We start from the raw sequence: 14,447 nt of genomic DNA, 5'->3' as shown, positions 1-14,447 counted from the left end.
AAACCTTTACATGTACCTGTAGATGGCACTGTTGTTTTTCCTGTAGACATATACGTCAGGTGGTAGTGTGGTTGTCGAGGGGGCTGAGGGCCCGTCTCGAGGCGGAGATGCGGGTTGCCGTGGGAATCACGTTTGGCCATGCGACAACGGGCTAAACGTGAATAGCGTTGCTCCCGGTTGGCCAACGGCGCAACAAGGAGGGACAAGGCACGCAGCTGGAGTCGAGCGTCGGGCGAGGGCAACATGTGAGCCGTCGCGCGGAGCACCACAGGTGATTTCCAACGGAGGTGGAAGCCCTCAAGCCCACCCAGAGAGACAGTTTCATTCCGAGCGAGGGTTCCTGGAACGGCGTGCGTGTGGGTGGGTGGGCAGCTGATGTGACGAGCTGTGGGTGAGGAGGGGGAGCATGCCGACCGGCCGGCCGTTGGGGCACGGCACGCACGGCACGGGCGAGACCCCGTTATTGTTGTTGTTGTCGTGTGTGCGCGTGCGCACGAGTGTGGGGCGTGGTGGTGCCTGTGCTTGCTGGCCTGCTGACCCGTGTCCTGCTGACGTGTGGTGTGGGCGGGTGGGTGTGGCGGAATGGCATGGGCACGGCGAGTTGTGGTTGGGCTGAGCTGTGTCCGATGTGAGTAGCTGTGTCCGATGTAAGTGTATGTGTGTGTGCTGCATATCCCGATTGGTGTGCCACTACCTGCACCTGGTGAGTGCACCGAGCTGGGCACGACGCGTCGTGTCGCTGAGCCCTCGGAAGGCCACGCGCTGGGAGAGCGGTGGTGGACTGACACTTGCTCATGGTCACTGCGCAGCACATCTGTTTCTTACGCGTCGCGAACATTCGACGACGCACGGCGGCGCATTCCAGTCCAATGCTGAACAATACTGATACCGCCCTCGTGTAACACGACAGTGACAAGTGACAGGCAGTGAGTGGCTGAGTAGCCAACAGCCAGCCAAGCCAAGCACGTGTCAGCGTGCACTAGTGGTGGCGGCGGCGCGCCTTGGCCCGCCGCCCTCGTCTGCCTGGCGCCTCATGACGGGCCTGTGCTGACGGCGCCGAGTGAGTCCAGCGGGCAGCGGCTAGTGTGGGGTTGTGGAGCGAGCTGTTACGGCTTGCCGATGCACTACGGTCGTGGTGGATGACGGATGGTTGCTCACTACTAAGCTGCTACCATGCGGTGCGCAGTAACCCACTGACAATGGGGGGCAGTCGATGTCAACAGCCATCCCACCCCACCCCACCCCTCCCGACGCGATGCCCGACGGCACTCGCTCACGCCCGCCCGCCAGCCCGCACACCCGCCCACGGGCAATCTCCACAACCCCGTCGACCCCGACGGGTGGTGCAGCGGAGGCAACGGCGGAGGCGGAGGCGGCGGCGGCGCAGGTGGAGGCGGGCTCGGCCGAGTCGTCGGGCTTTGCAGCGAGCGCACGCACGCAGCACGAACCACGCCTCGCCCACGTCCAGGCAGGCATCGAGTCCTGGTCTAGATCCCAAGCACGCAGCACGGCAGCGTGGATTGGACGACGGTGTAATCCCACGCACATGGGCTGGCTGGGTCGTGACTGATTAGGACCAGCGATAATCAACTTGCAGTAGGCCCCAGTGCACAAAATGCGGGGAAACGCACCGCGCCATGACGCAACCGCCACCCACGTTCCACAACATGTCATCGCACGTTCTTTCATCTCGCGGCCGGGTGTCACCCACTACGCGTCAGGGCGACGTGACGCGCCTGCCTGCCTACAGTACACCACGGGCATGTGCTGGATATCGGGCGGCACAGCCAGGCCAAGATAGCATGCTGCTGGACTTTTGGGGACGTGTTGGCTGGCTGGCGCTGGCTTGCTCGGTGGCTCGCTCGCTGCTGGCTGGCTGGCTGGGTCACTCCGCTCACGGCTGCCAGCCCGGCTCGCCGGCCACACCAGCCTGCTGCCTACTCAACGCACACCGTTATAGCCTGGCCTCCACGACGCCAACTGACCACTGCTCTCTCACTTGCTCGACTTTTGCAAGTGGTCGTCTCACCTCGTGTCGACCGACCTCTCGCTCCCAGCTGCTGCCCGCCCGCCCGCCACAGCCCAGCCACCAGCAACAATGCTCACCGTCAACCAGGTCGCGCTGCTCGTCACCGGCGCGAGCCTCCTCGGCGGCATCGCGTGAGTCCCCCCGCCCGCCTGCGCCTGCCTACAGTGGTCGCTGGCCCGCGCCTGCTTTGCCCATCCGCGCCGCGTCCCCGGCTTATCCTAGAGAGTGCTGTGTGGCTTACCCGTCTTCCTAGCCCGCTCAAGAGCCTCCTGCAGCCCCATGTCCAGCTGAGCCCCGCCGTGATCGGGTGGTCGATCGCCGCGCTCGCGTGGGGGCTCGTCGCTCTCGGCCTCTCGACCGTCGTGCACACCCCGCTCGTGTTCATGTGGAACTGCTTCTTCAAGCCCTTTGTCAAGGGCGAGAAGAACCACGAGGCGGGCGGAGACCAGAAGGAGAGCCTCGACAACTTTTACGCCGGCCAGGCTGACGTCTACGACTCGACCCGCGCCCACCTCCTCAAGGGCCGCGAGACCATGCTCCAGCTGCTTGCCGCCCACCTCAAGGCCCAGCCCACCCCCCTCCGTTCCGACGGCACCGCCAAGCCCAAGATCTGGGTCGACATTGGCGGCGGCACCGGCTGGAACATTGAGCAGATGGACGAGTACCTCCCCCACACGTACTTTGACAAGATCTACCTCATTGACCTCTGTGAGCCGCTCCTCGACGTCGCCCGCCGCAGGTTCGCCGCCAAGGGCTGGAAGAATGTGCACGTGCTCTGCCAGGACGCGTCGCGCTTTGTGCTCCCCGAGTGGGAGTCGGGAGAGCTCGACCCCCGCGGATCGCTCACGGCCATCACGCTGAGCTACTCGCTCTCCATGGTGGGTGGGCCTCCATAGACGCGACAACTAACCCGCACAGATCCCGCCCTTCTACCAGCTCCTCGACCGCTGCGACCAGGTTCTCGACCCCGAGCGTGGCCTTATCGGTGTTGTCGACTTCTACACATCGCGTGATCTCGGCATCAAGGAGCGCGTGAGTGGCGGCGCGCTAGTGCGAGCACGTGCACACCCAGCTAACACGACCCAGGCTATCGGCACCCAGAGCAAGCGCGTCTCGTGGTTCTCCAAGTGGTTCTGGGAGTGCTGGTTCGAGTTTGACAATGTCCACCTCCACGGCTCGCGCCGCGAGTACCTCGAGTACAAGATGGGCACTATCAAGCTGTACAATGGCCGCAACAACTTCCTCCAGTCGTGGTTTGTTCAGATCCCCTAGTGAGTGTGGCACGCTTGGCGGGCGCGTGACCTATGGCGCCAGACGTCGCCACCTTGACGCTAACATTTCCCCAGCTATGTCTTCCTCGGCTGCTCTCGCCAGCGTGACGCCTCTGCTGCTTCGCGCGCATTCGAGATCGAGGCCGGCAACCACCTCGGCCAGGGCCGTGGCGGTCTCATGACCCCCACCTCGCCCTTCTCCACCTCGACTCCCCTCTACTCGCCCGACCTCAAGACCATTCCCGAGCTCACCATCGGCCCCAGTGCCCTGGAGCGTGCGCAGGCGGCGCTCGAGAACGGCACCCACCAGCAGACCATCTACGAGGCCGGCGCTCCCCTCTCGCCCTTCCACTACCAGCTCCGCAAGTCGTGGCGTCTCCCCTACCTCGAGGAGAAGATCCACCAGCAGTTCCGCACCCACATCTACGGCTGGACCTGGGAGGACCCCGATGTCGACGTCAAGCGCCTCGGCATCAACAAGGACGACCACGTCCTTGCCATCACGTCGGCCGGCGACAATGTGCTCCACTATGCTCTCGCGGCCCAGTGTGCTCGTATCCACGCCGTCGACATGAACCCCTGCCAGGGCCACATTCTCGAACTCAAGCTCGCGGCCATCCAGACCCTCGACTACGCCGACTTCTGGCTCATCTTTGGCGAGGGCCACCACCCCCAGTTTGAGCGCCTCCTCACCTCCAAGATGTCGCCCTTCCTCTCGTCGCACGCTTATGCCTACTGGAAGACGCACGCCGACCAGTTCAGCCGCAACTTCTACTTCCGCGGCTACTCGGGCTGGGCTCTCCGCCTCGCCCAGGTCGCCTTCTTCCTTGCCGGCGTCAGCGGCGACGTCAAGAAGGTCTGCAACGCCAACTCGGTCGACGAGCAGATCCGCATCTGGAACAAGCGCCTCCGTCCCGTCCTCCTCAACCAGGTCATGCTCAAGGGCTTCCTCGGAAACCCCGTGTTCAACTGGCACGCGCTCGGTGTCCCCCGTAACCAGATGAACTGCTTCCTGCAGGACGGTTCGGTCGCCGACTTTGTCACGTCCACCATGGACCCCATCCCGGCGCTCACCACGCTCAAGGATGACAACTACTTCTACTACCTCTGCCTCAACGGCACGTACAGCCGCTCGTCGTGCCCTGCGTACCTCAAGCCCGAGGGCTTCAAGGCGCTCAAGGACGCCAAGACGAACAATGCGTTGAAGCTGCACACCGACACCATTATCAAGTGAGCAGGGCGTGGTTAGATCAATTCTGACTTTTGCAGCGTTCTCCGTGGTCTTCCCGATGAGAACCTGACCAAGATCATCGTCATGGACTCGATGGACTGTGAGTACAGTGGGCCCCGCGCTCCTCGCACCGCAGTTCGCTAATCTATGCACAGGGTTCGACCCGATCCCTCCCAAGACGCCTCTGCCGCCCACTGGCTCGACTGCGCTCGACGAGCTCGACCAGTCGCCAGAGGCGGCATACGAGCACCTGCGCTCCGAGCTCGACTTCCAGATTCTCGAGATGCGCCGTGTGCTCCGCGTCGGCGGACACGCCGTGTGGCGTTCGGCTGCCAAGTACCCCTGGTACCGCCAGCGCTTTGAGCTTGCCGGATTCAAGGTCGAGCCGATTGACATCCGCGAGAACAACCAGGCGATTGACCGCGTCAACATGTACGCCTCGTGTGAGTAGCGTGGCGTGGCGAAAGTGCAAACAGTGCTGACCCGGGTCCACAGTCTGGCGTGCCGAGAAGGTCGCCGCTGCATAAGCGCAGCGGTGCGGCCTACAACAGCGGTTGGACCTAGCCAATCGTAACTAAAACGAGTAGAAGTAGTAAGAAGAGAGAGAGACAGAGTGCAGCAGTGTGCGTGTGCAGTAGTATACAGAGTGATACCCCCCTGCTATGCATTGAGATATCCAACGACGTGTAACGTGTGCCAAGTGCCAAGTGTGTCGCCGCGTGTACTACGGCGCACGTGTTTCTCTGACTGTCCAGTGCCTGGCCGATGCGGCGCCCCTCCCGACAAGAATAGCACCGAGCAACATGAGCAAGGCGGCCTTGGATGCAAAGCAAAGCCGCGTCCATCCATCTTCAGTCTTCTTGATATCGCATTAAATCAACCGCGCACACGACCACAGCGCGCTCATAGTCTTCTCATTGTCGCCCGTCACCTCCGTCATCGCCTCCGTCACACCGCCTCAGCCATGTCGACCGTCGCCGCCCCGGCCCCTGCCGCCGCCGCCGACGCACCAGACGGCGTGATCCGCCTGTACAACAAGGACCGCTCGATCCTCAACCAGATCATCGGGCAGGGCTTCATGGAGGGCATGGCCAAGGCCAACAACCGGGGTGGGTGTGATGGAGGGCTAAAAACGGCAGACAACTAACCTCCCCTCCCCAGTCTACCTCCACCCCGTGACCCTCGCGGCCGTGGTCGCCCTCGCCGCCATCATCGACTACAAGGTCGGCTACCTGCCCGACCCGGACATCCCCGGCTCGTCAATGGCGCCCGTGATCGGCTTTGCGATGGTCGCGCTGCCCGTGCTCGGCATTGTCGAGTGGCTGCACCGCGGGCCGTTCACGGGCCGCCTGCGCGGCGTGATCGGCGCGCGCGACCTCGTGCAGGCAGAGAGCTACTACACGTCCCCGTCGCGCTTCTACGTGTTCGAGCACAAGGGCGAGGTGCGCGGCGAGCTCGCGCTCGACGCCCGCCACCCCACCGCTGTCGTGCCTACCGTGCTCGGCGCCGAGGAGGGCGAGGTCTCCCAGGACAAGAACGTGCTCCGCCAGCGCGGCAAGAAGGACAAGAAGGACGAGGGAGGAGCAGCGGCTGGTCTCGCGGAAATTCGTCACCTTGATATCGACTCCCCCGTCCGCCGTAAGGGCGTTGCGACCGAGCTCGTTGCCACGGCGCTCGACCACGCGTTCGGTATCGCCGGCCTCGACGGAAGCCCCGCCGCAAAGGCAGGGGCCATCACCCGCGTCGTCGTCCTCACGTCCCCTTTCACTCCCGGCGGAGACAAGTTCTGGACCAAGCTCGGCTTCTCGCCCGTCCCTGCGTCCGAGAGTGCCGGATGGCGTGTAGACGGTCCCCTTGGCCTGCTGAAACAGTCGGGCCACTGGCTCGCCGTCGACGCTGCGACTTGGACCCGCAAGCGCGACGAGCTGGCGGCTCCAAAGAAGGACGACTAGGGCTAGGGCTAGGGCTTGCTTGGTCTTGGAGGGGGCAGCGCTACACGGTTCATACTATTAATCTCTCTATGTTGGTGGCTATGCATTGAGGCGGAATACTATTACAGCAAATTGGAGAAGAGACAAAAAGAACACAGGCCCTTGAGGCAGGCTCACGGCGCTGGGTTGAAAGCTCGATGCAGAGCTTTGGTGGCGGCTTGCTTGTTTAACCAACCGTCAAACGACGGCCGAGCCGTTTGTCCATTCACACACCGACACCAATCGAAACGAGGGACAGGGGCAAGAAAGTCCAAGATGTGAGAGCTGAGTCCAACAGACCAAACCTAGAGACGGGGGACGAGCGGCAGAGTCAGGATGCGGATTGGGCCAGACTTTTGGATCATGGCGGTGTGCAGCGAGGCAAGGCGAGAGGCGAGGCGGGCGACGAGGGCAGGGCATTAGCATCCGAGCAAGGGCGGCACGAGCAAGAGGCGCGGCGCACCCGGTGCGGGCGGGCCGGGCGGGAGGTCATGAGAGCGTGGAGGTTCATGACAGGAGAGCGTACTCCTGGCGAGGGCATTAACGTTGATCGCTTGCGCGTCGCAGGGTCGTGAGGGGTTGGCGGGTGGCTTGGCGACAACAGCCGCAAGTGCCCATTTCGAATGGGTTGGCGACACTCCTGGTCGCCGCCCCCTGCTAGGCATGCCTGTCCCCGCGCTCATAGGGGCGACGAAGGGGCGAGCGAGAGCGAATAGGAGGGAGGACAAGGGGGGGCGTCGACGAGTGCACATTGTACTGGGACATGCTCGCGTGAGGGTGGGTGTGAGGGCGAGAGTGGTGCGCCGCGTGGTGCGCGTGGTACACCTCGTCGGGCCGGGGAGAATGTGGCGAGTCGTGCATCCGGTGGTGGGCATGAGAGTGGGCGTAAGGATGGTGGTGTTCGTGAGGGTGCTCGTGACGGCTGTGGCGGATCGGACCAGGCCCCGGCGACGACTCGCGAGGTGGCGGCGCGGGGCTGGGAACGATGCGAGGCAATCGCGGCAATGCGAAGTCTGCCGGAGGTCGGTATGTGCTGTTGCATGTCAGTGTTAGGTACCAGGGTGGGGGAGTTGGGGGTGTTGTTGGCCAACGTGGTGTGTATACGTACGACGACTGCCACCCCGGTATCGGTAACGTAGGCAGGCCATCATCACCTGGACCGTACTCGCGTCTTCCGTCCCTTTCTCGGCGTCCGTATGGTGGAGGGCCGGAATCACTCCCCGGTCGTGCAGACGCACGCATTCCCGGAGAGTGACCTAACGAAAATGCCGAAAGATCACTTGAGGGTAAGGGCGAGGTGACTGCAGGCAATTAGCTCTGGAATCACTCTAGCGCGCCACATGCATCCATGCACCACATGGGTTCCATCCACTCACAAGAGAAGTCCAGGCGTGAGGAAATATCCGTCAGTGCGAACATGCCGTCGTCTCGACCAAGCCGGCGGACCTTGCGTACAGCTTCTTGTTCGGGAGCGGGTGACCGACGGTGCCCAACATCGTAATCTGGGTACGCGGCGGCGTGGTGCGCTTGCCACACCAGGGAGCGTGACGGTGCCGTGGTTGAGAGCGGCTGATGGCCGCGCGAGTACCTGGAATGCTGAGGACCTGAGTGGCCATGCCCGTGCACAGAGTGTGGAGTGGACATGACTTCCCCAGGTGGCGGCTCGGAAGAGTTGGCGCCATGGTACGCAGTCGAGACGCGTCGACGACTAGGGCCTTTGCCGCTCGTCGAGTCTGTGCGGAGCTTGACCTTGAGCCCCTGAGTCGCGAGATGTCTCGTGAGCGGCGTGCTCTCGTGCATTCCCTTGAAGAGCTTTGGCGAGAAGACCTCGAATGGCTCTGACACGGTGTGCGTGATTTCTGTCATCCCGTCACTGGTGGTGGGTCAGCATCTGGGGCGCCAGGCGGACGGGATCGACGCCTCCGACGCCACAAGGCGGCGTCGATGGCGTGGCGAGGGTACCTACTTTGCCGTCTCGTACAGCGTAAATTTGAGGCGGTAGACGCCTGGCACGCGGACAGAGAGCTTTGCAAAAATGCACAGAGCTCCTGGCTTGCCATCGAGATGACGAAGACGCTCGGGCGTCTGGATCGTCTCGCCGGCTGTGGCGTCGGCGCCAGTTGGCGTCTTTACAGTCGGGTACGGTGACTCGTGGGGCTGAATCTGTTCGGTACTCTTCTCTGGTGCCACGAGCGATGCGCGAACCATGAAGGTCGTCGATTCCAGAAGCTCACTGGATGAATGTGTCAGTATGCATGTCGGGTAGACGTGAAAGCAAGGGTCGGTAACTCACGGGGCATCTCCCGCTTGGGATACTAGCTCAATAACGGGAGGCGGGTCGACCGGTCTGCGGTCAACTGAGCCAGGGTGTAAGCATAGTACGTTACAAGTTGGAATCAAGGTACCCACTAGTTTCATTCTCCTCTTTAAACGAGCACAGTCGAGCGCGCTCTGGCTGCTGGCAGACAACGAGGGAGAGTCTGTGCCGTCATGTCAGCTACCGGGAATGAACATGCCAGTTGCTGTGACTCACTGAGACAACTCGGCACGGCGAGCTTCGTGCCGCCGGCGCGTTTCGTCGTCAGCTGCATCTCCTATCGCCGAGGAGGCGGCGGCAGTGGATGCGCCTGTCCCACCAGCCTTGGATGGGGGCTGGCCCCAGGGACGTGATGAAGGCATTGGATCGGCTGGTGATGATGACGCCGATCTGACGGACGACTGTGCGCGTGATGCTGGCCGTGCGGGGGCGGCAGGGGCGCTGTGTGTTGTCGATGGTCTGGGCGATCCGCTCGACGCCTTGCTTGTCGATGGGCCTGTACTGTTGTTTGTAGACGGCGGCAGGCTGTTGGCAGCTTCAGAACCGCGCCCCGCTGGCGCCGTCGGCGACTTGTTGCCGCGGGCCATGCGTGCGGGTTAGAGGGGTAGGTGAAAGCGGAGGAGGGGCCGAGGTGCCGAGGGTGACAAGGAAAGGGGGGGCCAAGGGGAGACTGTAGCTGGTCGTCGGATCAATGGGCAGTGGGGAATGCTTGTCGGCGGCGTTGACAGAAATGGTGATGGGTTTGCCTTGTGTCGAGAATGGTGGTTGTTGTGGTGGTGGTGCAAAGGCGGGTGTAGACAGGGTGATCTGTCTGGGCGTGTGGGGGTATGTGTCTGTGTGCGCGGAGTCTGTCTGCTGATGAGAACCAGAGAGCACAGCGACAGAGTTGTTGGGCACGCCGGACAGAGAGGAACGGGGTTGGGCGCCGTGCGGAGGGTGGAGGGGCAGGGGAGGGGGTGTGTGGGCTCTCGCCAGGCCAGTCTCAGACGTCACAGGGGGAGGGAAGGTGTGCTGAGGAGAGCGGTCGTCGGGTGGGCTGCAGTGGGAGTCGTACCTCGTGAAAAAGCTTGTTGACAGTGGTGCAGTCGTCTGAGCAGGTGGGCGTGGCGTGCGATGCGCGTGTCGTGCGTGTGCAGATGGGTGTGTGCAGAGGCGCTGGTGATTTTATTAGGGGTGAGATATGGGGGGGGGGGGGGGGGTGTAGTTGATGAAGGCAGGGGGAGATGGTGGTGGTGGTGGTGCGTGGGTGGGTGGATTGCGTCTGGCTCTCGGTTGAGGCCGCAGTCGCCGGGTGGGTAGTGTATGGACCAAGTGGTGCTTGTCCGCTCACTGGACGCGATGCGATGCGTATCAGTCGAGACCTAAATGACTAAATGACTTGTTGCCAAGTCGAGCGACACACCAGGACTCCTACTACGGGCTATGCTGCAGTAGCAGATGATGCTAGAGCTAGGGTCGAAGGGGTGTGGTGTACGGGGGGTGAAGGGGGGGGGGCCGGCTTGGGGGGAGGAGGGGAGGGTGGTGCAGGAGAGTGTGTGGTGTGTGGTGTCACACACTTTCTGTTTGGGTAAGGAAGGGCGGCGCGGCGCGCTTTTGGGTGGGTGCTTTCCTGTTTGTGGTGTTTCCGCTGGAACTTGGACAAACTCGTCAGGGGGAATGTGGGCAGCCGATGACGGTGCGGTCGGTCGGCAGGCAGGAGGGGCAAGTCGGGGTCGGAGCGGGTCCCAAGGTGAGGGAGCTACACTACGCTGGTCGTTGACCCGAGTACAGTGTGCGTCACGAGCACAGGTGCCAGTGTCGTGAATTGAAAGCCTATAACCTTCAGAGGCACCGCCGGAACAAACCCAACAGGGCCAAGAGAGAGGCGAGGATTGAGCCGCGACAAAGTCGGTTGGTTCCAGTGACTGTTGGATTGCGGCGAGTGCAATGGGCTAAGCGGCCTTGGTTTTGCGCCACCTCGTCGGTGGTGGTGGCGTAGTGAGTCAAGGGGGTGACAGCCGCCGCCTGTGACGCCCGTCGATGGTGGCTGCGTATAGGGATGGGCTTGAGTCTGGCTTGCAGTGGCGTAAGGAGTAAAGGAGCAAAAGTCGGGTCGTGGGATGTGTCGTCGTGTAAGGGGGAGGCGGAGGTAGGTAAGGGGGTGGTTGTTGGAAGGGTTGGCGGGGTACACTGTATGGTGGTGGTGCCGACGACGCCGCTGACGCCGTTAGGAGGGTAGCGAGCGGGGATGTGGGATCAACACCTGGAAAAAGCGTGGTGGTTTTTATCTATTTTTCTTTGAGCACGAACAGGAATATACCAGTGCGCGCGCGCGACAAAGAGTGAGGGAGCAGCAAATGGCTCCAGCCAGCAGGACATAAGAGCGAGTGGAACTCTGTCGGTCTGCCTGCCTGCCGGCGTGCCAGAAGGAAGCAGAGGGAGGAAGGAGGACAGGAACGCTGGCTGCTGCCGCTTACCGATTGCGGCTTGCAGTTTGCGTTTCTTGCGGCCGTGCCCCTGTCGCTGCACCACCAAGGCGGCGGCGGCGGCGGCGACAGCTGTACATTGCAGCAATACGTGTGCATAGTGTGTGGCCTTGTGGCCGGGTGGCCGTGTGGCGCGTGCATGGATTGATTGGCCCAGCGGCCATTCTTGGCTACAGCGAGTCACCGCGCCGTCTCGCGCCGCCTCGCCTCCGCCTCGCGTGCGCGCCCAACCCCGTCGGTCGTCGACACGACGCCCGAATGCACAAGAGGTCAGCCCGTTTCCCCGTCGGCTCGGCGGGCAGAGGTAGGTTGCACGCGCGCGTCGTCGTCGTCGTCGTTGTCAACAAACTAGCCCAAACCACCCGGCCGCCCTCAATCAATCATGATGCCGCGACAGACTTTCAATCGTTCCAAACGGGCCGGTTGCTCCGCGACCATTGCGACCGATCTGTCAGTCTTGGCGCGCGGCACGACGTCTGCAGCTGCTACTGTTGCTCGGCGGCGGAGGTTCGGCGCGCGTGCGCACACGGCGCTTGTGCATGCCAAGCGCTCTGGTCGCTCACTGGTCTCGATGACATTGAACATATGCACCGGAGGAGATTTTTCTGCCGGTGGTGGGCTACTTGGGGTTCCTTGGCTGGTCTGCCGAGCTCGACCCGCGCCCGAGATCTGGCATCATCTGGTGGTGGTGCGGCGGTGCGATGCCCACTGGTTTTGGTGGCCGCGTGAGTAAGAGTAGCAGGAGCACATACGCACGCCAGTCTGCCAGCACACACACACACGCACGCATGTCCGTCCTTCCACGCGCGTGGCAATCAATACTTTTTTGTCGCGCCGTCCGTAGGCCGTAGGCAGCCGCGCGCCGCTCATCTACCCCCTGGTCTTGGTCCCGGGATTCACCACAATCGGCATGAGAGAGGTCTATCAACGGCCCGCAGAAGAGCCTAATACTCGACAACGGCATCGGCGCATCGTGGGCGCTACGATCAAGGGGTAGACCACTACGCAATCTAGTTTGCAACGGCGGTACGGAAAAGAGGTAGACTACGGCAGGTACGGCAACCTGTGGATAGGATGTACGGCACCGGTTCAACTAATAGGCAGCACATCGGTACCGGGCCGGACCTGGCGCTCAGTTTGGCTCCCCCGCGCCGCATGCCTGAATACTCGACCTGGCTGACGTACCCAGCAAGGGACCCACGAGGGCTATAGGGGCAAGCTCAAGATCGACGGCCTGGGGTGGCCAGGGGCGTTGTTAACCCACACGAGCTGCGGCCATCCATGAGCGGCCACCAATCCGCCCGCCCGGCAACAGCCGCCACCCGGGGCTATGAGCACTTTTTTTGTATATTCCACTTGATCCTGAAGTAAGGTCTGCAAAACTCACCGACAACCACCACCTGACGCTGCTCGTGCCAGGTTCTCCTGCAGCCTCTTACTCATGGTAGCCCTCGGCACCTCAGGGTTGTTGTGTAGGGCTCTGCTCGCGCTCCCGTTCCATGGGGTCGCTCCAAACCTACAGTAATGGGCGGTGGTGTTTTGCCATGCCACCACAGTGCCCAAGCTTGTCGCCCAAACTGAATCTCCACGAGCTGGAAAGGGCCCAAATTTGGCATTATTTCCCCGAGCGAGCGAGGGAGGGAGCGAGCACCAGCAGAGAGCGGCGTACGTCTCTTTCACCCACTCTCAGGTCCATGCCCAGGACAGGAACCAGAATGCACCTGCGTGCCGACATCCCACGACCGCTGTTCGCTCCCCTTCGACGTTCAGGCCAGGCCCCGTTTCTGCGACACACCACAATACGACGAGCCCTGACTCCAGCTGGCGGCTGGGTTCGCAGCGAGGCGCCGCGGAACATTCATGGTTTAGCTAACCGTCGTGGTTGCCTACTAACCAGGTAGGTGGAGTGACGCCCAAGCCACAGTGCATAACGATCTGCCTCGGTTGTACCAAGCGCCAAAATCTGTGCCAATCGTAAACTTGGGTGGGCTATCGCGTGGAGCAGCAGCAGCAGCAGTAGTAGCAGCAGCAGCCACAACGGGGGCGGCGTGGCAGCAGCGGGCCGCACGTCAAGCGCGTCGCTGGCGTCGATGGCATGGCTCGCCGCTCGTCCATGGGAACAGACGGTCGCCGTGTCAAAGCCGCCAAACCAAGTGATTAGAGAGTCGTCTGTCTGGTGGGTGTGGGCACGGGCACGAGGCATTACATGAGTCATTTCACGATCACCCGAACTGGAACCCCAGACTTTGTCGCGGGCCCTGAAACCAACCCCGTGCCAGTGCGTGAGCGCGTGAGTGGGCATGGGTGGGCAAGCATCCAGCATGCCAGCAGGCCGGCAGGACCGAGTGAGCGAGTGGGGATTCCACAGACACACACACACACACACACACACATACACCCGTGTCGTCGTCGTTGTGGTCGTCGTCGTCCCCTCCTCGAGTTTCACGACCCCACGCTACGTGGCCCACCCCATGGCCGCAGGCCCGCAATGAGGCCGCAATGCAAGCAGGTGGTGTTTGCTTGATTTGGCCCGAGTCTTCGTTTGTTCGTTTGTTGGTTGGATGGTTGATTGGTTGGTTGGTCGGGTCGGCGCCCGCGGCTCTTGCGTGCTACGCGCCGCTCGCTCCGCGGCTCGAGGATTGGATTGAGGCGAGGCGGCTTGGCAGAGACGACGCACCCGCAGCGCAGCGTGCCGAGGATCCTAGCACCTAGCAGCAAAGTGGCCAAAGTGGGTGCGTGCCGGAATGGACGACCCAGAACCCTGGCAGAAGGGCAAGGTGTTACAGGTCCAACCTAACCCGAGTGAGCGAGCTGAGGGTGGCTCCCAGCTCTGCTCCACAGTCTGTCACTATTGCCACTACTTTGTATACACGACCGAAACACGACTGTCAGCGTCCAAAATAGGGTTTGCACCCGCCAGAAGCCCTCCAATTCCAAACTTGGCCAGAGTGCGGGAAACCCGTCTTGCCCACCATACCGAACAAACGGGTCGCGCAGGGCGGGCCTGGGGTGAGTGAGGCGAGGCGAGGCGAGGCGAGGCAGCAGGGCACAAGAGCCACGATACATGCTCATACTCCACTCCAACGCACGCTCCAGCGCTCCAACCGGAACCCCACGCGTAGCGAGCACTTAAAAAAGTTACAGCCAGACGTGCTGCATCCATC

General features: G+C 62.4%; 3 protein-coding genes across 3 annotated transcripts; 2 read left to right on the top strand and 1 right to left on the bottom strand.

Annotated features, from left to right (window-relative positions):
• Positions 1–1,856: 1,856 nt before the first annotated feature.
• LOC62_03G004932 (uncharacterized protein) lies at positions 1,857–5,209 on the top strand. Its single transcript, XM_062771452.1, has 8 exons — positions 1,857–2,160; positions 2,283–2,907; positions 2,948–3,061; positions 3,116–3,300; positions 3,376–4,530; positions 4,570–4,631; positions 4,687–4,974; positions 5,027–5,209. The coding sequence occupies exons 1-8, from the start codon at positions 2,099–2,101 to the stop codon at positions 5,056–5,058; spliced, it is 2,523 nt and encodes an 840-aa protein (XP_062627436.1). The 5' UTR covers positions 1,857–2,098; the 3' UTR covers positions 5,059–5,209.
• Positions 5,210–5,418: 209 nt separating this feature from the next.
• On the bottom strand, positions 5,419–9,996 carry VOSA (Spore development regulator VOSA). Its single transcript, XM_062771450.1, has 8 exons — positions 9,035–9,996; positions 8,911–8,981; positions 8,795–8,858; positions 8,468–8,734; positions 7,878–8,374; positions 7,610–7,802; positions 5,693–7,534; positions 5,419–5,640 (listed from the first exon to the last, which is right to left on the bottom strand). Exons 1-7 carry the CDS (start codon positions 9,403–9,405, stop codon positions 7,159–7,161), a joined length of 1,839 nt encoding a protein of 612 aa, XP_062627434.1. The 5' UTR covers positions 9,406–9,996; the 3' UTR covers positions 5,419–5,640; positions 5,693–7,158.
• LOC62_03G004931 (uncharacterized protein) lies at positions 5,496–6,483 on the top strand (the record flags this gene model as incomplete). The annotated part of the gene is made up of 2 exons (XM_062771451.1): positions 5,496–5,640; positions 5,693–6,483. The coding sequence occupies 2 exons, from the start codon at positions 5,496–5,498 to the stop codon at positions 6,481–6,483; spliced, it is 936 nt and encodes a 311-aa protein (XP_062627435.1).
• Positions 9,997–14,447: the final 4,451 nt, after the last annotated feature.

Source organism: Vanrija pseudolonga, chromosome 3 (assembly GCF_020906515.1).
Source record: "Vanrija pseudolonga chromosome 3, complete sequence".
NCBI classification, from domain to species: domain Eukaryota; kingdom Fungi; phylum Basidiomycota; class Tremellomycetes; order Trichosporonales; family Trichosporonaceae; genus Vanrija; species Vanrija pseudolonga.
Note: the sequence above shows the minus strand (reverse complement) of the source record. Positions and strands in the feature narration are given on the sequence as shown.